At 44.2% G+C, this 23,590-nt stretch overlaps 1 protein-coding gene across 4 annotated transcripts in view; it reads left to right on the top strand.

Annotated features, from left to right (window-relative positions):
• CUX2 (cut like homeobox 2) overlaps positions 1 to 23,590 on the top strand; it is an 854,685-nt gene that overhangs the window by 420,038 nt on the left and 411,057 nt on the right. For 3 of the 4 annotated variants that reach the window (XM_078667470.1, XM_078667472.1, XM_078667471.1), the window contains 2 exons: positions 521 to 631; positions 5,762 to 5,809. In XM_078667470.1, the coding sequence (XP_078523596.1) occupies positions 521 to 631; positions 5,762 to 5,809 (159 nt within the window). The remainder of the gene's footprint in view (positions 1 to 520; positions 632 to 5,761; positions 5,810 to 23,590) is intronic. The other variant, XM_078667473.1, reaches the window with a different exon arrangement.

Below are 23,590 nucleotides of genomic sequence, written 5' to 3'. Positions count from 1 at the left end.
TTTCCTGCACTTTAAGTTAGCGGCCCATGATTTAATGCAGAATGCGCGGAAGGTCATCTTACTTAATATTGGCACCTTCAATTTTCAAAATTGTGCTGAAATTAAAAAGCCATACATATCTACAAAAGCTTATTTATGAACACTTAAGTGCAAGTAAGTCATCGTTGGACGGCTTCCCTTCCGGTGATATCTACAGGGATGGCGGTGGCAGAGGCGGAGCCTCCAGTCTGGCCGCGTGCGGTGTCGACCAAAGCCTGCGATATTTTAGAGAGATGCTGATGAACTTGGGTCACGCTTGGCTTTGAGGAACTTTACAGAATAGCATTGATTAGTTCAGCCTGTGATTATCTAAAAGCCGTCTTGGTTTTACATTGAATACCTCGTTCTCTAAATTATTCATGCTTGCTAGCAGTCAATAGCCCGTCTGTCTTGGCCTTGCAAAAAAAAAAACTCTTGCAAGATAGCCTTATGTATAATATTAAAATAAATCCCACTCTCTCTCTCTCTCTCTTTTTTCCAGAAGGAGCTTAATTCTGTTGCTTCGGAGCTGGCTGCTCGGCAGGAAGAAAGCGAGCATTCTCATAAACATTTAATTGAACTCAGTCGGGAATTTAAGAAAAATGTACCAGAGGTAGTGTGTTTTGCTCTTACAAATATAGCCCAATTGACATTTTTTGACTGTGCACAGAGTAGATGCTGGGAAGTTAAACATTGGCGGCCAATGGCTCGTGCTCCAGGAATCAGCAGCCATGAGTAATGCCTACTTGCATTTCAATTAATACTTCTGTAAAATATTCATAATTGCTGAGTTGTTTTGTCTTGTTTCAACAGCAGTTTAATACCTTGTTTACGTTCTGTAAAAATGAAAACTCCTTCCTGAAGGGAAGCTCATGTGTCATTATTTAAATATCCGGGTTATTGTATTCTGAGATTTGGTCTGGGTATGGAATGACATCATATTATGTTGTGTAATATTAAATTGTTTACCGGTAAAGCTCTTAATGCAGCCCTGAAGCCCCTCTGAATACTGGGAGAAGGAGTGGAAAGGAGGTGTCTCGGAGAGGTAGCATGGGAGGAGCCTAGGAATGTGTAGGTCTTTAAACCGTGGGGTGGTTGCCCCTGGACATATGTGAGGTGGAGTGGGGCTCTTTAAAAAAAGGAGGATTGAGTAAGTGACTGTTGTCTCTGAAACCTGGACCAAGACTGCCTCACCTCACTCTGAAAAGCAGCAGCGGGCATTGATGATGTTTGGGGCAAAATGTACTTTCTTTAAAGGCACCGCTGAACAACATTTCTGTGTTTTATTTCAAATATAAAGGATCTCTCTTCGTACAATTTGCTTGCTCACATCATTTTAAAGTGCACTGATTGTGATAAAGTATTAAGAAGGGTGAATTTTGTTGTTAACTATGTTTCTGGAGGGATCTCCCCAAGAGTTGATTACAAATTCGAGAGCAAAGACGCTGACTAAAATAATTTTGTTCATGTGAGGGTCTTCATATAAATAGTTTGGTGCCCCCAAGTACAGTGCTTTGATTCTCTTAGAAAAGTAATGCAGTATTCGAATAAACTTTGGTTTTGCTACCCAAAACTGGATGAAATTAGGAGGTTAAGCTAATCTCTCAGCACATGATGGGCCGATGTGCTGCAATGCCTAATGGTCTTGTTTTGCTAAAATGTGGTTGAGTGCATTGTTTAAATAATCAGTATGTTTTCTCAATCTGCTGCTCAAACCTGGAGGACATGACAGACATTCCTTTTAATTGCTTTCAATATAGCATGCATTATTAATAGTAATTATTCCTAGTATCTAATTACAGCGGTGTGATTACATGAGGCATGGTAGTTGTGATCAGCCAAAGCTTGAAGCAGAGCAGCGCTCTCTATTCTGACCTTTCCAGGAAGGTGGTGGGCGGTCGTTAGCAAGTTTACAATAGCGCAACCGCGGAAAGAGCTTGCAGCTTCTGTTTGTTCGGTTAAACTTAGCTACTGTGTATGGCCCACATTAAGATGCACAGGCCAGTATCTGCCTCACAGTGCCTTTAATGAGCTGGGTGCAATTTTGCTTTACAAATGGAATCCAGTCATTGTAATTTCAATTGTTTACAAGAGCCCCGCAACTCTGTGAGCACTGAATATTCCTGTGCACACAACATGTTTTATTTTGTATTTCATATACTGACTGACACCTTTGTGACTTTTGGAATGGTTGGGAACACCTCCCTCCTTATAATAGCCTGGAGACCTACACAAGCCATCTCAGGAGTTAAGAGTGGGAACACCACCGTATTTAACAAAATGATGTGACATTCTTGCACTGAAGAACTATTAAGGTGCATTATATCTACAATAGGTACATACATTTACACAACAGGTAGCTATGGTAAAAGTTACAGAACAAATGATCATCCCTTCACTCAAGTATAACCTGCGCCTGTGAGCTTTTAAAATGTCATCTGAAAAACATGAAAGAAGATTTGGTCCTTAGATCCACAAGAAGATGGTTCAAAAATGTAGTTTAACTCCTAAAAACGATAATTATTGAACTTGATCAATTCTGGATCTTGGTGCTTGTTAATAGAGAGAGCTCCTCCCTTTTAGTCTTCTTTGTATTCCTGATATGTTGAGAAGAAAGAATGGAAGCTTATTGAGACGAAGGACTTTATAGGCCAGGCATTCAATTTTAAATTTGGTTCATGCTTTAATTGCCAACCAATTTAGGCTAGAAAGGATTGTGGTGATATTGTCAAACTTTCTTGTTGAAGATAAAAGTCTGACTGTGGAGTGTAATACAATTATGAGTGTGTTGATCAAGGATTGAGGCTGTCCAGTGAGAATGGTGTTGCCAAAGTCTAGGATTGAAACTACCAGAGGTGGATATCTGTCCTTAGACGGGTGGCAAACAAGAGATATTTGTTAGAGTACGGAGGTGGCAATTGGCAGCTTTTTAATGTAACTAATGTAAATAACTTTCCCTATCATGTCTATGTGAGGATTCACTCAGATGCCTCTTTCAAACTGCTAAAATTTGGCATTGCATGCCTCTGTATCTCCTCACTCTATGTGTTCAGTCAGCATTAGCCTCAGGGAAATAGACTGGTCCTGACTTGGATAGCACTATTGAGCATGCTAACTGACCAACATTTACAAGGTTAGTCAGAATACAGGTAGTAGGCCATAGGGAAAGTGCAGTGCAGAGGCTACCTCTTGAAATGGCTGCTCCGTCATTGTTCCCAGTAACTTTGTAGAATCCTCCATGATTTGTGTGAGGCTTCTATAGAAGTGTCATGGCAATTTTGCGCTCAAGCCCACCTCATCACTAACCAAGAATTCGTAGACCACAGTTATGCCAATGTTTCAGATATGCAAGTTATTGTTTAGATTTCCTTAAAAGTGTGCCCATAGTCTAATTTCTGCTTTGATCTATGCAAATAATTTACATAATAAAGTGGATTCTCCCTACTTCTTTCGTGGCAAATGTAACTTTGTTTGTATGTGGCACAGTGGCACAGTGCGCACTAGAACCCTCCAGGATCCAGAGCAGTATAATCCACCAATCACTTTACTTTTATCCCGTGCTTGAAAGACATCTCTCTCCCCCTTAACCCACAGGAACTGGGCTCCATCTCCTGGTTTCTCATGCCCGGTACATCGCGAATCCCTGACAGGCTTTATCCCCTTACCCTAGAGAGAAGGAGGAACTATCGGATGTGGTAAGGAAGTGTGTTGATGCACATCCAGTATCCAGCTCTACTGATAGACACCTGGCTTTTGCAGCCCCAGACAACACTTCCTAACATTCTCTATCCTTCCTCTTCCATTGTTATTGGTGGAAAAACTTTCCGGGAAATTCTTCCTCATCCTTCCCCCTCCAATATTGATCCTCCTCCCATGTGGCTCCACCCACTACAAAACTCTAGGCGCTGCCTCCTCCTGCTTACCAACAGTCCACAGCTTTCTCTGCGGTCTGATGTTTGTTTCCTTGCTGCAGGGATTATTCCTGCTTCCTTAATCCTTCTTGTTCTCCTTTCCTAGGTAAGCGTGTTTGGTCTCTCCATTCTGGAGTAAGTATTTTGGTGAAAGATGAAATTGGCTATTTTGTTTTGGTATTGTACAATTTAGTGTTCTCTCTTGTTGGTGATCTCCTATCCTCCCACTACAGACCCCCTGCCAACTGCACAGGTCCCTGCCTTGGACACTTCTCCCTCCAAATCTTGGTTCTTGGGGTCTCCTACATTCAACTCCCCACAAGTATGCACAAATAAAATGTATCTTATATTTACAGCATCAATCACATAATATATTTAAATTAAGTTGGGAAGAGATGGCAGGAAAGAGAAGAAAAGATGTAGACACAAGATAATGAAAGTTGCTGGAAGAGTTAGTAGTAGTTGGTAGCATGCATAGAGTGGGCTAACATTTGTGTCAGGAGGAAGTGAAAGAGGTAAGTAGGAAGAGCACATTGAGGAAGCACCGTGAGGGAAGGTTGGTGGAAGTGAAGGTCGTGTGGACAAAGAAGATAAAATAATTGTTGACTAAGACAGGTGGGATAACAATGGGGCAAAAAGAAGAATGGGTAGATAAGGGGGCAGCAAGGTTCCATCAAACAATTTTGTTTAAACAAATCGGGTTTAAGCTATTTTAGGAACAGATTAAGGGTATTTTGCGCATCTCAAATTTACTGGATGGAATTCGATAGGAAGGAGCTGCCCCAACGAAAGATTGTGCCGCTGCATTAAGACTTCTTATTTTTTTTAATTCCTTGTCTATTGTATTTAGGCTTCTTATTGACCATAGACCACTTGAGAGATGAGTGAAGGTACTCAGGTTGACGTATATGTAGAGTTGTGCTTCTTGGTATCAGGCCATCTGTGGTAGAGCTACTCAAGTGTATGTCTTCATATGTAAAATGTCATTTGATTCTGAGAATAAGTGCTTCGCTGTTCTCTCTTCAGCAAGCGAGATATAGAAATAGCTTTGATCATCCTTAGAATAACACATAAAGGCTAAGTATTGTTTGTGAAGTAATCCAGATGGAGATATGGCCTAGATGCTTAAATTGCTGAGTTTGGAACACTGAGGTCTGTGTTCTAATCTTGGTTTTGGGATTTGGCTAAAGGATATTGTGATTCTGGGCAAATCATTTTAGCTCATGTGCCTCTATTGTAAACATGTTTAATGTGATACAAACTATGTGTGAGGTAAAAATAATGTTATTGTTGCCCACAACCACATTGCCCATCATATACTGGTTTATAAAATGCATCCTTTTGTGTACAGCACCTCATGTGGCGGATGTTGCTGTTGTTCCCCACAAAGCACTCTGGTGCTAATTTTAACCAAGCCTGCGCTATATCAAACACCCCACATTACAGAAATACACCTGCGCTTTGGAAGAACAATTAACAACATTTAAGGAAACTTTCTGAGTCTGTGGCTGTTCAATCAAACTTAAATAATTCCTCCTTGAGACTTAAATATCCCACTCTATGTAGTGACTGCACAGTATAGGTTTTTCCACTCGATTGATTGCTATTTTCTTCATATAGTTGTAATTTTACATATTTTGATTTGGCTCAGTTATTAGTGATGTTTTCTAATGTGTCTCTAGTGGGACGTTTGAGGAAAGTACCTGGTCAATGTATTGTTGAAACATATACCGCTGTCGAAAGCGAGATTGCAATATTTAGTTAAGTATGAACAACAGATCATGAAAAATGAATGTGTTAAGGTTAATTGAAGTGTCTGTTTTTTATTTCAGGAAATCAGGGAGCTGGTGGCTCCTGTGTTGAAGAGCTTTCAGTCAGAGGTAAGATTCTGTTATAGAAGATTTCTCAAGAACATGGTTTCCTAACAAATAGCTAATTGTTATTATAATGGAAATAAAAAAAGATGATAGTGTATTTAATACAAAGCATATACCGTCGTGGCTTTTATTGGAAAAATTAAAGTTTGTTAGAATAGTATACTTTTATAATGTTTAAAAAAGAAAAGTAATAACAAATAAATATTTTTCACCTGAGCTCGAACTAGTAATCAAAAGTGGATAGTAAAATATTTCCAATTTTCTAAGTCATGTTGCTATGTTCCAGTTCACAATGAGAAGAACTGGCAGCAATCTAATTGTTGTTGCTTACCGTTGATAATTTAAATCTTCTTTGATACAGTTACATGATCACCATTGAACCTGATCACTATGGGACCAAAATGCTACAGACTTGATGGCAAAGCAAAATGTGCATTACATTCAGTATGGAAGTTATGACTATTTTTGAAACCGGTTTTTTCCCAATGAGTATAGAAGTGATTACTATGTTTAGGTTGACTGACTTCAAGAATGAGATTCAAGTAAGGAAAAATCAGCATGCCCAGATGAATATGCTTTTTTCTAAGGGCTCACTATGAAATTTATTTGTAATCACTAGCAGGTGAAAGTATCTGTCTTCCTCAATGCAGGTCGGAACAGTTGCTAGGCTGTATCCATTGCGATGCCTCTTGATTTTGTACAATGTGCTATTGTACCTGTTATCCTTCAGTAGGTGTTCGTGAGTTCATTGCAAAGGTGTCACCTGGCAGCCTCGGTGTGTGTGTGTATGTGGTGAGAAGTGTTCATGTTGTTGTCATTTAATGGATTGCACGAGTATTCATAAAAAACACCTTTATGCAGGTGTGTGTGCTAGGTCCTTTTTCTGTGGTGGCCTCTTTGGCTCTTTTGAGAGCGGGGGCTTGTATGTATATTTATGTATGTGTGTGTTTATGGGTGTGGTTGTGGGTGTGTCCCTTGGTGTTTTCTTATGGGTGTTCATATTTGGGTAGGATGAGCACTGTCACCACTTTGCCATAGTTTTTTCTTACTTTCTAATGTTGTAAGTGTTCCTGGTACAATGATGTGTGTTTACTCAATGCTTATATTGATGTCTTTCAATGATTAGATTTGTGGCGTTTTTTTACAGAAAGTGCGGGCTACCTTTTACAGGTGACGATCCTTATCGGCTTGTGCTAATGGCCACATGAGGGTTGTGTTTGCTAGTGTGAACGCGCTCCTAATTTTTATTTAGTACGAGCACTCTACTGTGGTTGTGAAAGCATCCCTTTTGTTATTTTATTTGGATGCTGCTATAGTCCATTATTTTTGCATTTCATTTTCCATTATAGTGCTTTAATGTAGTTTGGTTCATACCTGATTTGGTAATTGCTGTCTGTCGTTACTCATAAATGTTGGGTTACTTTGTAGATCTAGTATCGGTAACTATACTCTAATTGGTATGCTTGAACATGGTTTTGGTCGACTGATGCACCTGTACTTTTAGAGTCTGGCAGCCATGTGTCAAAGTTTATCTTCACAATATCTATATTGTCTCGGACAATGGTACCCTGCCTTGTTAGAGGGAGCCCTAGATGTTTGTGGGAGTAAGCTTCAGAATATCACAAGAAATACAGGACAGATGAAAACTTAATCACCCACTCTAATTTCTTACCAGACCATTAAAAGATGAGTCGTCCCTGTTGCTATTCAAACCTGTGAGCTGCACACTTTTGGGTGGACTTACCCTTTCCAAAAGCTGTGAACTCGAGGGCTAGTCACTCAAAAGGCAGCATAGCTATAACATCTTGATAACATGCTGAACCCCAATAAAACGATTCAAAAAGGGGGGTGGTGATGGACAGAGTATCTGAATTAAGCAGAACACTCCTACCCAGTCAAAAGATCAGGGCTTGATCCATCACCGTTTTTTAGCTCACTGCACCATCCCAGTTCAGAACCTGGCTACATGCAAATTAGTCTGACCCTGGCCCAGTGCATCATGGGAACAGGGCAGACCAAACTACCAAGCCAATTCTTTACTGGAAAGGAAACAAGCTTCCGGGGACCGGTTTCTGGCATTACAGCCGTCTTCGGCCCGGCTTGCTTGAATCCTGATGGTGCAGTGAGCAAGGGACTCACATCTGAGCATACCCTTCCACACTTGTGGTGGCCAAAACGATTCAAAAAGGGGGGTGGTGATGGACAGAGTATCTGAATTAAGCAGAACACTCCTACCCAGTCAAAAGATCAGGGCTTGATCCATCACCGTTTTTTAGCTCACTGCACCATCCCAGTTCAGAACCTGGCTACATGCAAATTAGTCTGACCCTGGCCCAGTGCATCATGGGAACAGGGCAGACCAAACTACCAAGCCAATTCTTTACTGGAAAGGAAACAAGCTTCCGGGGACCGGTTTCTGGCATTACAGCCGTCTTCGGCCCGGCTTGCTTGAATCCTGATGGTGCAGTGAGCAAGGGACTCACATCTGAGCATACCCTTCCACACTTGTGGTGGCCAAAACGATTCAAAAAGGGGGGTGGTGATGGACAGAGTATCTGAATTAAGCAGAACACTCCTACCCAGTCAAAAGATCAGGGCTTGATCCATCACCGTTTTTTAGCTCACTGCACCATCCCAGTTCAGAACCTGGCTACATGCAAATTAGTCTGACCCTGGCCCAGTGCATCATGGGAACAGGGCAGACCAAACTACCAAGCCAATTCTTTACTGGAAAGGAAACAAGCTTCCGGGGACCGGTTTCTGGCATTACAGCCGTCTTCGGCCCGGCTTGCTTGAATCCTGATGGTGCAGTGAGCAAGGGACTCACATCTGAGCATACCCTTCCACACTTGTGGTGGCCAAAACGATTCAAAAAGGGGGGTGGTGATGGACAGAGTATCTGAATTAAGCAGAACACTCCTACCCAGTCAAAAGATCAGGGCTTGATCCATCACCGTTTTTTAGCTCACTGCACCATCCCAGTTCAGAACCTGGCTACATGCAAATTAGTCTGACCCTGGCCCAGTGCATCATGGGAACAGGGCAGACCAAACTACCAAGCCAATTCTTTACTGGAAAGGAAACAAGCTTCCGGGGACCAGTTTCTGGCATTACAGCCGTCTTCGGCCCGGCTTGCTTGAATCCTGATGGTGCAGTGAGCAAGGGACTCACATCTGAGCATACCCTTCCACACTTGTGGTGGCCAAAACGATTCAAAAAGGGGGGTGGTGATGGACAGAGTATCTGAATTAAGCAGAACACTCCTACCCAGTCAAAAGATCAGGGCTTGATCCATCACCGTTTTTTAGCTCACTGCACCATCCCAGTTCAGAACCTTGCTACATGCAAATTAGTCTGACCCTGGCCCAGTGCATCATGGGAACAGGGCAGACCAAACTACCAAGCCAATTCTTTACTGGAAAGGAAACAAGCTTCCGGGGACCGGTTTCTGGCATTACAGCCGTCTTCGGCCCGGCTTGCTTGAATCCTGATGGTGCAGTGAGCAAGGGACTCACATCTGAGCATACCCTTCCACACTTGTGGTGGCCAAAACGATTCAAAAAGGGGGGTAGTGATGGACAGAGTATCTGAATTAAGCAGAACACTCCTACCCAGTCAAAAGATCAGGGCTTGATCCATCACCGTTTTTTAGCTCACTGCACCATCCCAGTTCAGAACCTGGCTACATGCAAATTAGTCTGACCCTGGCCCAGTGCATCATGGGAACAGGGCAGACCAAACTACCAAGCCAATTCTTTACTGGAAAGGAAACAAGCTTCCGGGGACCGGTTTCTGGCATTACAGCCGTCTTCGGCCCGGCTTGCTTGAATCCTGATGGTGCAGTGAGCAAGGGACTCACATCTGAGCATACCCTTCCACACTTGTGGTGGCCAAAACGATTCAAAAAGGGGGGTGGTGATGGACAGAGTATCTGAATTAAGCAGAACACTCCTACCCAGTCAAAAGATCAGGGCTTGATCCATCACCGTTTTTTAGCTCACTGCACCATCCCAGTTCCGAACCTGGCTACATGCAAATTAGTCTGACCCTGGCCCAGTGCATCATGGGAACAGGGCAGACCAAACTACCAAGCCAATTCTTTACTGGAAAGGAAACAAGCTTCCGGGGACCAGTTTCTGGCATTACAGCCGTCTTCGGCCCGGCTTGCTTGAATCCTGATGGTGCAGCGAGCAAGGGACTCACATCTGAGCAAGCCCTATTTTGGCCACCATGAGTGTGGAAGGGTATGCTCAGACATGAGTCCCTTGCTCACTGCACCATCAGGATTCAAGCAAGCCGGGCCGAAGACGGCTGTAATGCCAGAAACCGGTCCCCGGAAGCTTGTTTCCTTTCCAGTGAAGAATTGGCTTGGTAGTTTGGTCTGCCCTGTTCCCATGATGCACTGGGCCAGGGACAGACTAATTTACATATAGCCAGGTTCTGAACTGGGATGGTGCAGTGAGCTAAAAAACGGTGATGGATCAAGCCCTGATCTGTTGACTGGGTAGGAGTGTTCTGATTAACTCAGATACTCTGTCCATCACCACCCCCTTTTTGAAATTATTTTGGCCACCATGAGTGTGGAAGGGTATGCTCAGACATGAGTCCCTTGCTCACTGCACCATCAGGATTCAAGCAAGCCGGGCCGAAGACGGCTGTAATGCCAGAAACCGGTCCCCGGAAGCTTGTTTCCTTTCCAGTGAAGAATTGGCTTGGTAGTTTGGTCTGCCCTGTTCCCATGATGCACTGGGCCAGGGACAGACTAATTTGCATATAGCCAGGTTCTGAACTGGGATGGTGCAGTGAGCTAAAAAACGGTGATGGATCAAGCCCTGATCTGTTGACTGGGTAGGAGTGTTCTGATTAACTCAGATACTCTGTCCATCACCACCCTCTTTTTAGGTCTCGCCTGTCGATGCGCATGCGCATCGAGCTTGCGAGACTATGGGGGCTTATCCACTCTTTATCCAACTTGCAAGGAATCGTGGCGATTCCTTGCAGTGCCCGTGACTTTTAAGCTCAATGCGCATGTGCATTGAGCTTAAAAGCGCGTGCACAGCCGCCCGCATTCCTCCGACACCTTTGAAGTGAAGCTTAGCTTCACTTCAAAGGCCCGGCTTCTTCACACCCACATGCCGCTCTGCCCCGCTCCGCCCCCTCCCCTGAGTCATCCTGCCTGCCCAGACTTCTCCTCCCCCCTACTTACATCCCGCTTTCACTTGTTAACTTTACCGCTGTCCGGGTGGTTCCATGTTATTTCTTTAACTACCTGCTCGTGACTGCCCGTCCTCGTGCTGGCACTGTGCTTTCCTCTGTGAACTTTAGGACTTCTCCATATAACTGTGGCATTCCAGAAATTCGTCATTGGAACGCAACGTGCAACGCATTGACCCGACGTTGCTCTTTGATTGCGCACCTAGAAACCTTGACGCGCAAACCAGCTTCATTCTCCTTGGCTGACACACCCAGCAGCCTTTACAGACGGACAACAGCGTGTACAACAGCTTTGTGCCAATACTAACGTGCACACCAGCTTTGTGTCCATTTTATGTACACAGCAGCTCCATGCTCTATCGCTCACGCGCACAGCGACGCTGTGTGCACTTTAATGCTCATTCGCTGGCACGCACAGCACATTTGTGCAAGTATTTGCATGTCTACCCTGCAATCCTTTCGCTGATACGCACAGCTTGATTTTAAAATTGTGTGTATAAGTTACAGTTCACTCGCTGATGCACACAGCAACTCCGCGGCGCTGACGCGCACAGTTGGATTTTAAATTGCGTGCCTACTTTACAGTTTACTCACTGATGCGCACAGCAGCTCCATGCTTTCTTGCAGACTCGCACAGCAGTGCCCAGTGCAGACTTTTACGTTCTTTCGCTGACACGCAGAGCACTTTTGTACAAGTATTTGGTCGTCTACCCTGCAATCTTTTCGCTGATACGCACATCTTGATTTTAAAACTGCGTGTCTAGTTTACAGTTCACTCGCTGATGCGCACAGCAACTCTGCTGACGCGTTTAGCTGGATTTTAAATTGCGTGCCTACAGTACAATCGCACAACACTTTAGTACAAGTATTGCGTGTCTACTCTGCAATCTTTTCGCTGATGCGCACAGCAACTCTGAGTGCAGTCTCTTTCAATCGCTGACACACACAGCACGTTCCCATCTAATTGTGTGTATACAGTACAACATATTATATCCTATGTCTTCATTAACAATATAGTGTATCTGTACTGAATATATATCCAGCATTTCAGACTGCATTTCAGAGCTTTTAGAAATGTTTATGGCTTTTTTTTTTTGAAATTCTTTAGCATTGGCTACAGGAAACAAAAATGCTAAAGATTTACAAAAAAAACCCATAAACAATTCTAAAAGCACTAACTCTAATGCTGCGAGACCTATTGCATTTTCAATGCTTGTTGAAATTATTTTGAACCCAAATAAAGGCATTTATTCCAACTCTGACATAGATTTTATTATGGAATGTTGGGAGTTCCATTGAAAACAACAGTGGGGCTTAGGCAGTGATGACTGCCATAGGTCTTCTCCTCCAACATTCCTATGTTTGTCTTTCTCTCTTTTCAATTTAGAGCATTCTATTGATTAGAATGTTCTAATAGCCTTATAGTCCTTCTGCCTCTGGCTATTGTCGTTGTTGCGACTCGGGCCTTGTTATAGGCTTGATCCCCTACTGATATAGCCCTCGGCAAGGACCTAAAAGGCTATTTAAAGCATTGGAATGTTGAGATCTCCATTGAACACAACGAAGCGGCATAAGGCTGACAATGCAATATTACAGCCCTTCTACCTTAAGATATATTGATAGTCCGTCTTCTTCATTACAGGCCCTCTCTTTTGGCTCTGCTCTATTACGGCTTCAGGGCCTTTAACTACCAGTTTAGCCCTCGGCTGCGGGCTTTAATGCTATAAAACATTAATTTATAATTGACGCGTTTCTGGTAGAAACAATATTGTTCGTGCTATATGAATGTCCTGATCTGGTTAACAATACCTTTGTGCCAGTGCTGCTGGCCTCTCTTTTGTTGACCTAGCCAGTTCGCCATGTTAATAGAATAAGCACATTCAAATTGATGCCAGGAAGTAGACGCCCTGCAGAACATGTTTAAATTATCATTCGGCTAGCTTTCCATCGTGTGATTATGTGCTTAGACGGCGGGGACCCCAGGAGAGCTGTGCTGAAAGCAGCGCGTCTGAATCTGTCATCTGCTGAGCGCTCCATTACTTTAAACCTGTCTCTTTTGAGCTATGGAACAGCAATGGAAAATATCGAAGTAAACAATAACCTGCTTTACGCAAACGCAGTTTATTTCCATATTGCTCATCGCTTTATTTTATTACCCCGGTAACTGATATGCCTGTGTATTTAGATGGCAATCCGGTATTGATTCATTCTTTCGCAGTGCTCACAGATGACGCTGAGAATTATAACCTAATGTATGTATGGCAGAAATGTTTTTTGCTAAATCTCACTGCAGCTGCTTTGGTGATTTGCTTTATTAGCTAATCATCATGAATTTTAAGGGACTCTGATACCCTGACTACTCAACCTATCTTTAAAAGGACCTCATGTTGCAAGAAGGCACTTCCGCTTTGTAGTGAGTGTCAGAGGCCTAACCTCAAGTTACTGCTGGTTCTTTCGTATGAGGAAAATGAGCAGATTTCGGAACAAAGTGTAACTATTCCATTAGAAACGGATGTTTGTGGCTTCAACCAGAAATAGAAACAATTGTACTTTTCTTATGGTGTCCTGCAGTGTTTTGCGGTGTCCTGCAATATGCAAATGACTGTCTCAATCTGTGAATGATAGTAACATGAAGTGTTGCCAGCAGCAGCCATCCTTAAGGGCGGAGGGGCCTCGCCCCCCACGTTTTGGCAGACATGAAGAGTGTCTGTCAGGCTGAGCACGGTCATTCTGACAGACACTCGGGTCAGGCAGTCAGACGCTTGACATGCATTAAATGTGCAGGCAGCTCGCCACCTGTGATTAACTTTTCTGGGCTAAAGATGTCACAGCCCTGTGGGCGTAACCTCTTCTACAAAGCACTTAGAGGACCTCCCCCCTCATTGCGAGGAGCGTCACTGATATACTTGGACCTAGGCACTTCAGTTTTAACCCCTTCGACGCTGATGACGAGCTGGGCTCGTCATGAGGTAGCCTCCTCGCACGCTCATGACGAGCCCAGCTCGTCACGTAACATGCGTTTTTAAAAAACTCAGCGTACGGGCGGAATTCCGCCCGCACGCATGCGGTTAAGCCATGAAGTACCCAGGGCTGAGTGTCTATCATTAACACTTTGTCACGGAGCTGGGTTGGGTCAGCAAGTCTTGTTGGCTGGCTTAAGGTCAGCCAATGAGAGGAGGTGCGGCAGTCCCAACCCTGCAGGAACCTCAAGCCTGAGATCTCTGCTGCAGCCAGTAAGTTATTAGGTCTCGCTATTATATCCCGCAGGGATAAATAGCGAGTATATAGTAGGCGAAACAAACTCTTGACCAAGCGCGGATTACGTGCAGTTCATGTGATCCAGTTGTGTGAGACGCGCGTGCACGTCAAACCCATCAGCCTCGCACCAGACTTCAATGCAATGCCCTCCCAAGCTGCTCCCCCGCCCCCCCGCCGTCAGACTTCAAAGCAATGCGCTCCCGCCCCCCCACAGCAATGCCAAGAGCTTGTTTACAATAACGTTCTCGTGTTACTTGCAGCTTTGCACTGCCACCATCACCATCTCCTGCTCTTGTTTTTACGCACTTTCACGGCCAATGCTTGTCTCTACGCTTTTTCTCCTCACCCTTCATCTCCCTTTCCTTTGGTCTCCGTTTCTCCATTTCTTAATCACCGTATTTCTTTGTTTTCTGCTCTCTCTTTCGCCCTTTTCCTCGTTCTCTTCCTACTGTTTCTTCCTTCTGCTTCTTTTCACTCGGATCAAACTTTTGCCCTGCTCTCCCCCTCTCTTTTCACCCCTATGTGTTTTCCGTGCTCAGTCCCGCTTCCGCCCTCCCTGCACGTTCCTCGGTCCTTCCTCTGCCAATCTCTCCATTTCTTCTCCCTAGCTCGCCCTCTTCCTCCTAGCGCCGCCTTTGGTTTCCCATTTCGCTCTCAAGCATACCCGTCCTCCTTTCCATTTTCTCTCACTCTCCTATCCTATCCCTCCCTCCTCTATTCATTCTTCCATTTATTACCCCCCTGTAATGCCCTCGCACCAGCCCCTCCCCGCCTCGCTCCCTCTCATTGGCTCTGGCAGGTATCCCTGTTGTCTGCAGCCCTGACCCTCTGGTAGCGCTTTGTCTCCAATTGATAATAAACATCTGGAAGAATCCATTGAAGGCGGAGCTCTGTTCCTCGTATTTCACTCTTCCTTCGCACACCACGTCGCCCCCTCTCGTTCACTCCTCCCCGGGCCGTTCACACCCACTCTTTCAAGCCATTCCTTCCACGAGCACCCCTTCTTTCTCCATCCAGCTTTCACTCCCCTCATCATTATCCTCCAACATTTCTCCCCCTCCTCTCTCACTTTCTTCTCCTCTCTATCCTTCATGCCCCCTTTTCTCCTCCCCTTCTCTACCCCTGCTCATTCTGCGGATCTCTCCTTCCCCTTCTCTTTCCCCTGGTTCTCTTCCACTCTTCCTTCTAGCATTCCCCATCTGCCCACGCATTCTTGGATTCTCCAGTTTAAAGTACTCTGCGCCCCTTTTACTTTGTGTCCCCTTCCCCCCCTCAGGTTTTATTTTTTCTTCTCTGTTCTTGCATGTCATCTCTCTCACACACACACTCTCTCTCACACACACACACACACTCTCTCTCACACACTCTCTCTCTCACACTCTCTCTCACACTCTCTCTCACACTCTCTCTCTCACACTCTCTCACTCTCTCTCACACATACACACACTCTCTCTCACACACACACTCTCTCTCTCTCTCACACACACACACTCTCTCTCTCTCACAAACACACTCTCTCTCTCACACACACACTCTCTCACACACACACACCCTCTCTCACACACACACTTTCTCTCATACACACACACTCTCTCTCTCAGACATTCTCTCTCTCACACACACACTCTCTCACACACACAAACTCTCTCTCACACACACACTCTCTCTCACACACACACTCTCTCTCTCACACACACACACACTCTCTCTCACACACACACTCTCACACACACACTCTCTCTCTCACACACACACTCTCTCTCTCACACACTATAGCCTTTTACCGCCACCACTCTACCACTCTCTCCACCAACACTCTACCACTCTATGCGCCACCACTCTATCCGCCACCACCCTATCCGCCACCACCCTATCCACCACTCTATGCACCACCACTCTAGCGCACACACTCTAGCGCACACACTCTAGCGCAAACACTCTAGTGCCCACACTCTAGCGCTCACACTCTAGCGCCACCACTCTTCCCGCCCACCACTCTACCCTCCAACTCCACCCTCAAAATACACCCTCAAAATCCACCATCCAAATCCACCAACCAAGTACTACTACACCCTCCAAATCCACCCTCCGACTACACCCTCTAACTCCACCACCCAACTACACCCTCCAACTCAACACTCCAAATCCACCCTCCAACTACAAATCCACCCTCCAAAAACACCATCCAACTCCACCCTCCAACTCCACCGTCCAACTCCACCCTCCAACTCCAACATCACCCTACAAATCCACCCTCCAACTACAACTCCAGCCTCCAAATCCACACTCCAAATCCAAATCCACCCGCAAACTACAACTACAGACACCAAATCCACCCTCAAAATCCAACTCCACCCTACAACTCCACCATCCAACTCCAACCTCCAAATCCACCCTCCAAATACACACTCCAAATACACACTCCAACTCCATCCTCCAATTCCATCCTCCAACTCCACCCTCCAAATTCACCCTCCAACTACACCATCCAACTACAACTCCAGCTTCAAACTCCACCCTCCAACTCCAACTCCAACTCTACCCTCCAACTCCAACTCCACCCTCCAAATCCAACTCCACCTAACTTTTATTTAAGTATTAATAATTTAAAAATAAAAAACATTGTTATTTTGTAAAATCAATACTTCTAAGTCACGTAAATACAAAACATGTTGCATTAAAAATGCAATAGGTGTCACATTGTCAAAAAATAAAAGTATTAGCATTGTAAATGACAAAGCTATTAATTTCACAATTTTCAAAAATAACACATAAATAACAAATTTGTCATGTACAAGACAAATAACTCAAACTTTCCTAATGCAAGACCTATCGTATTGCAAATGCTTGTTTTTAGCTTAATGTCTACTGTGTGCGTGCATGTGTATATATGAATGTATGTATATTTGTGAGTGCGTTCTGTGAATGGGTGTGTGTGTGTGCTTGTGAAAGGTGGTTGTATGTGTGCTCGCTTGTGAATGATAGTATCCTGCACCATATGAATGTGAGTGAGTGTTCTGCAGTATATGAATGAGTGCCATGCAGCATGTGTGAGAGTGTCCTGCAGTATGTGAATGAGAGTGTCCTTCAGTATATGAATGAGTGTCATGCAGCATGTGTGAGGGTCCTGCAGTATGTGACAGATAGTATCCTGCAGTATATGAATACAAGTGTTCTACAGTATATGAATGAGTGTCATGCAGCATGTGTGTGAGTGTCCTGCAGTATGTGAATGAGAGTGTTCTACAGTATATGAATGAGAGTGTTCTACAGTATACGAATGAGTGTCATGCAGCATGTGAATGAGAGTGTCCTGCAGTATATGAATGAGAGTGTTCTACAGTATATGAATGAGAGTGTTCTACAGTATATGAATGAGAGTGGTCTGCAGTATATGAATGAGTGTCATGCAGCATGTGTGAGTGTCCTGCAGTATATGAATGAGAGTGTTCTACAGTCTATGAATGAGAGTGTTCTACAGTATATTAATGAGTGTCATGCAGCATGTGTGAGTGTCCTGCAGTATGTGAATGAGAGTGTCCTGCAGTATATGAATGAGAGTTTTCTACAGTATATGAATGAGTGTCATGTAGCATGTGTGAGTGTCCTGCAGTATGTGACTGATAGTATCCTGCAGTATGTGAATGAGAGTGTTCTGCAGTATATGAATGAGTGGCATGCAGCATGTGTGAGAGTGTCCTGCAGTATGTAAATGAGAGTGTCCTGCAGTATATGAATGAGTATCATGCAGCTTGTGTAAGAGTGTCCTGCAGTATGCAAATGAGAGTGTCCTGCAGTATATGAATGAGTGTCATGCGGCATGAATGAGTGTCATGCGGCATGTGTGAGTGTCCTGCAGTATGTATCTGATAGTATCCTGCAGTATATGAATGAGAGTGTTCTGCAGTATATGAATGTGTCATGCAGCATGTGTGAGAGTGTCCTGCAATATGTGCCTGATAGTATCCTGCAGTATATGAATGGGAGTGTCCTGCAGGATATGAATGAGTGTCATGCAGCATGTGAGAGTGTCCTGCAGTATGTGACTGATAGTATCCTGCAGTATATGAATTAGAGAGAGTGTTCTGCAGTATATGGATGAGTGTCATACAGCATGTGTGAGAGTGTCCTGTAGCATGTGACTGATAGTATCCTGCAGTATATGAATGCGTGTCATGCTGCTTGTGTGAGTGTCCTGCAGTATATGAATGGGAGTGTCCTGCAGGATATGAATGAGTGTCATGCAGCATGTGAGAGTGTCCTGCAGTATGTGCCTGATAGTATCCTGCAGTATATGAATGGGAGAATCCTGCAGGATATGAATGAGTGTCATGCAGCATGTGAGAGTGTCCTGCAGTATGTGACTGATAGTATCCTGCAGTATATGAATGCGTGTCATGCAGCTTGTGTGAGTGTCCTGCAGTATATGACTGATAGTATCCTGTAGTATATGAATGAGAGAGTGTTCTGCAGTATATGAATGAGTGTCATGCAGCATGTGTGAGAGTGTCCTGTAGTATGTGACTGATAGTATCCTGCAGTATATGAATGTGTGTCATGCAGCTTGTGTGAGTGTCCTGCCGTATATGACTGATAGTATCCTGTAGTCTATGAATGAGAGAGTGCTCTGCAGTATATGAATGAGTGTCATGCAGCATGTGTGAGAGTGTACTGCATTATGTGACTGATAGTATCCTGCAGTATATGAATGAAAGTGGTCTGCAGCATATGAATGAGTGTCATGCAGCATGTGTGAGTGACCTGCAGAAGGTGACTGATAGTATACTGCAGTATATGAATGAGTGTCATGCAGCATGTGTGTGTCCTGCAGTATGTGAATGAGAGTGTTCTGCAGTATATGAATGAGTGTCATGCAGCATGTGTGAGTGTCCTGCAGTATGTAAATGAGAGTGTCCTGCAGTATATGAATGAGAGTGTATTGCAGTATATGAATGAGTGTCTTGCAGCATGTGTGAGAGTGTCCTGCAGTATGTGACTGATTGTATCCTGCAGTATCTGAATGAAAGTGTTCTGCAGTATATGAGTGAGGGTCATGCAGCATGTGTGAGTGTCCTGCAGTGTGTGGCTGATAGTATCCTGCAGTATATGAATGAGAGAGAGTATTCTGCTGTATATGAATGAGTGTCATGCTGCATGCGTGTGTCCTGCAGTATGTGACTGATAGTATCCTGCAGTATATGAATGAGAGTGTTCTGCAGTATATGAATGACTGTCATGCTGCATGTGTGAGTGTCCTGCAGTATATGAATGAGAGTGTTCTGCAGTATATGAATGAGTGTCAAGCAGCATGTGTGAGTGTCCTGCAGTATGTGACTGATAGTATCCTGCAGTATATGAATGAAAGTGTTCTGCAATATATGAATGAGTGTCATGCAGCATGTGTGAGTGTCCTGCGGTATGTAAATGAGAGTGTCCTGCAGTATACGAATGAGTGTCATCCAGCATGTGTGAGTGTCCTGCAGTATGTGAATGACAGTGTCCTGCAGTATACGAATGAGTGTCATGCAGCATGTGTGAGAGTGTCCTGCAGTATGTGAATGAGAGTATCCTGCAGTATATGAATGAGTCTCATGCAGCATGTGTGAGAGTGTCCTGCAGTATGTGACTGATAGTATCCTGCACTATATGAATGAGAGTGTCCTGCAGGATATGAATGAGTGTCATGCAGCATGTGAGAGTGTCCTGCAGTATATGACTGATAGTATCCTGCAGTATATGAATGAGAGTGTGTTCTGCAGTATATGAGAATGAGTGTCATGCAACATGTGAGTGTCCTGCAGTATGTGACGGATAGTATCCTGCACTATATGAATGAGATTGTTCTGCAGCATATGAATGAGTGTCATGCAGCATACGTGAGAGTATCCCGCAGTATGTGAATGAGAGTGTCCTGCAGTATACGAATGAGTGTCATGCAGCATGTGTGAGTATCCTGCAGTACGTGACTGATAGTATCCTGCACTATATGAATGAGAGTGTTCTGCAGTATACGAATGAGTGTCATGCAGCATGTGTGAGTGTCCTGCAGTATGTGAATGAGAGTGTCCTGCAGTATACGAATGAGTGTCATGCAACATGTGTGAGTGAACTGCAGTATGTGACTGATAGTATCCTGCAGTATATGAGAGTGTCCTGCAGTATACGAATGAGTGTCATGCACCATGTGTGAGTGTCCTGCAGTATGTGACTGATAGTATCCTGCACTATATGAATGAGAGTGTTCTGCAGTATACGAATGAGTGTCATGCAGCATGTGTGAGAGTGTCCTGCAGTATGTGAATGAGAGTGTCCTGCAGTATATGAATGAGTGTCATGCAACATGTGTGAGAGTGTCCTGCAGTATGTGAATGATAATGTCCTACAGTATATGAATGAGTGTCATGCAGCATGTGTGAGTGTCCTGCAGTATGGGACTGATAGTATCCTGCACTATATGAATGAGAGTGTTCTGCAGTATATGAATGAGTGTCATGCAGCATGTGAGAGTGTCCTGCAGTATATGACTGATAGTATCCTGCAGTATATGAATGAGAGTGTGTTCTGAAGTATATGAATGAGTGTCATGCAACATGTGTGAGTGTCCTGCAGTATGTGACGGAGAGTATCCTGCAGTATATGAATGAGATTGTTCTGCAGTATATGAATGAGTGTCATGCAGCATGTGTGAGTGACCTGCAGTATGTGACTGATGGTATCCTGCAGTATATGAGAGTGTCCTGCAGTATACGAATGAGTGTCATGCAGCATATGTGTGTCCTGCAGTATGTAAATGAGAGTGTCCTGCAGTATGTGAATGAGAGAGATTGTTCTGCAGTATATGAATGAGTGTCATGCAGCATGCGTGAGAGTATCCTGCAGTGTGTGAATGAGAGTGTCCTGCAGTATACGAATGAGTGTCATGCAGCATGTGTGAGTGACCTGCAGTATGTGACTGATAGTAACCTGCAGTATATGAGAGTGTCCTGCAGTATACAAATGAGTGTCAGGCAGCATGTGTGAGTGTCCTGCAGTATGTGACTGATAGTATCCTGCACTATATGAATGAGTGTTCTGCAGTTTACGAATGAGTGTCATGCAGCATGTGTGAGAGTGTCCTGCAGTATGTGAATGAGAGTATCCTGCAGTATATGAATGAGTGTCATGCAGCATGTGTGAGAGTGTCCTGCAGTATGTGACTGATAGTATCCTGCACTATATGAATGAGAGTGTCCTGCAGGATATGAATGAGTGTCATGCAGCATGTGAGAGTGTCCTGCAGTATATGACTGATAGTATCCTGCAGTATATGAATGAGAGTGTGTTCTGCAGTATATGAGAATGAGTGTCATGCAACATGTGAGTGTCCTGCAGTATGTGACGGATAGTATCCTGCACTATATGAATGAGATTGTTCTGCAGCATATGAATGAGTGTCATGCAGCATACGTGAGAGTATCCAGCAGTATGTGAATGAGAGTGTCCTGCAGTATACGAATGAGTGTCATGCAGCATGTGTGAGTGTCCTGCAGTATGTGACTGATAGTATCTTGCACTATATGAATGAGAGTGTTCTGCAGTATACGAATGAGTGTCATGCAGCATGTGTGAGAGTGTCCTGCAGTGTGAATGAGAGTATCCTGCAGTATATCAAGGAGTGTCATGCAGCATGTGTGAGATTGTTCTGCAGTATGTGAATGAGAGTGTTCGGCAGTATATGAATGAGTGTCATGCAGCATGTGTGAGAGTGCCATGCAGTATGTGACTGAGTGCCCTGCAGTATATGAATGAGTGTCATGCAGTATGCGTGAGAGTATCCTGCTGTATGTGAATGAGAATGTCATGCAGTATGTGAACGGCTCTAAACTGCAATATGTGAAAGGCAGTGCCCTACAGCATGTGACGGGGAGTGCCTTGCAGTATGAGACTGATAGTATGCTGCATTTGTGAAAGCTAGTATCCAACAGTAAAGCAATTTGAAGTTAGCGGGGCACTTGAGTTTGTGAACATTAGAGTCCTGACGTGTATGAATGATAGCATTCTGCAGTACATGGGTAGTAGTGCAATACAATATGTGAAAGTTAGTGTCCTGAAGTATGAGAATGATGGCCTCCTGTAGTGAGGGAGTGCAGTATCCCGCAGTACAAGATTAGCAGTGCACTGCTGTATGTGAAATAGTTTCCTGAAGTATGTGTAAAATAATCTCTTGCACTATGGGATTGGTAGTGCACATCAGTAAGTGAATGCTAGTGTTCGACAGCATGTAATTTGTAGTGATTTTAGCCCCTTCGCCGCGGCACGAATTTCGCCGCGATGCGAGGGGGGTCGGGGTTGGGTGTGGTGCTCAGGTACTCATGACGGCTCCCTGCCGTCATGAGTCACAGTAGACGTGTGCTCATGACGGCCGGCAGCCGTCAGAACTCCGCCCACTGGTTAATTCTCCCGCACAGGCAGGCAACTAATCGCGTGTGGGCGGAGCGGCAACGTTCTGACGGCTCCCGGCCGTCATGAGCACACGTCTACTGTGACCCATGACGGCCGGGACCCGTCATGAGCACGGAAGGAGTTACGTTTGATAATTTTAGTATCCTACAGTTCATAATTGACAGTATCCTACGGTATGAACCTACTAGTGTACTTTAGTATGTGAAACTATTTCCTGAGGTATGTGTATGATAGTTTCCAGAATATTATTCTACACTCACATTCACTTGTGGACACTGATATTATGCTAATTACCTTTGAAATGATTTTGCTGTGACCTGTTAAAGTGCGTTTTCTTGGCTTATGGTAACTAGGCCTCAAAACCATCTTGTTCATGGGAGATGTCTCATCTTGCTCATTCACTGTTTATTATTTTTGATGCATGTAGTCATGCAAGTCATGTTTTGTTTATTTCCGACTGATGCTTTTCTCGAAGAAAACTCTGTAGCAAGGGCTTGGTAATGGTAATGTTACATTTCCCAAGGTTTCTTCCGCCTGCTCGGGGTCTTGCATTTAATCAGAATGGCTCACCATTGTTTTGTAACTAGTTTGTTCTGACATCTCCAGACTCCATTAGCACAGAGGGGGCTGAATCAATATTCATGTAGTGGGATGGTCCTGAGGTGGTATGGCTGTATGTAGTTATTAATTCAATGTTCTCATTTGCTGAAAATCTCTTCTTTTGCTCACCCCCTGATGTATTTCTGTGTAAAGCCTTAGATTTGGGAATGAGCCAGAGGATTTTTCATGCTACTAGGGATGCTGTCCGATTTCTTATTGATTTTGCTGCTCTTTTGGGGTTTTGAATGTTTTTGATTTTATTTTGCCTAT

Source organism: Lissotriton helveticus, chromosome 11 (assembly GCF_964261635.1).
Source record: "Lissotriton helveticus chromosome 11, aLisHel1.1, whole genome shotgun sequence".
Lineage (NCBI taxonomy): Eukaryota > Metazoa > Chordata > Amphibia > Caudata > Salamandridae > Lissotriton > Lissotriton helveticus.
This window is presented reverse-complemented; position numbering and strand designations above follow the sequence as displayed.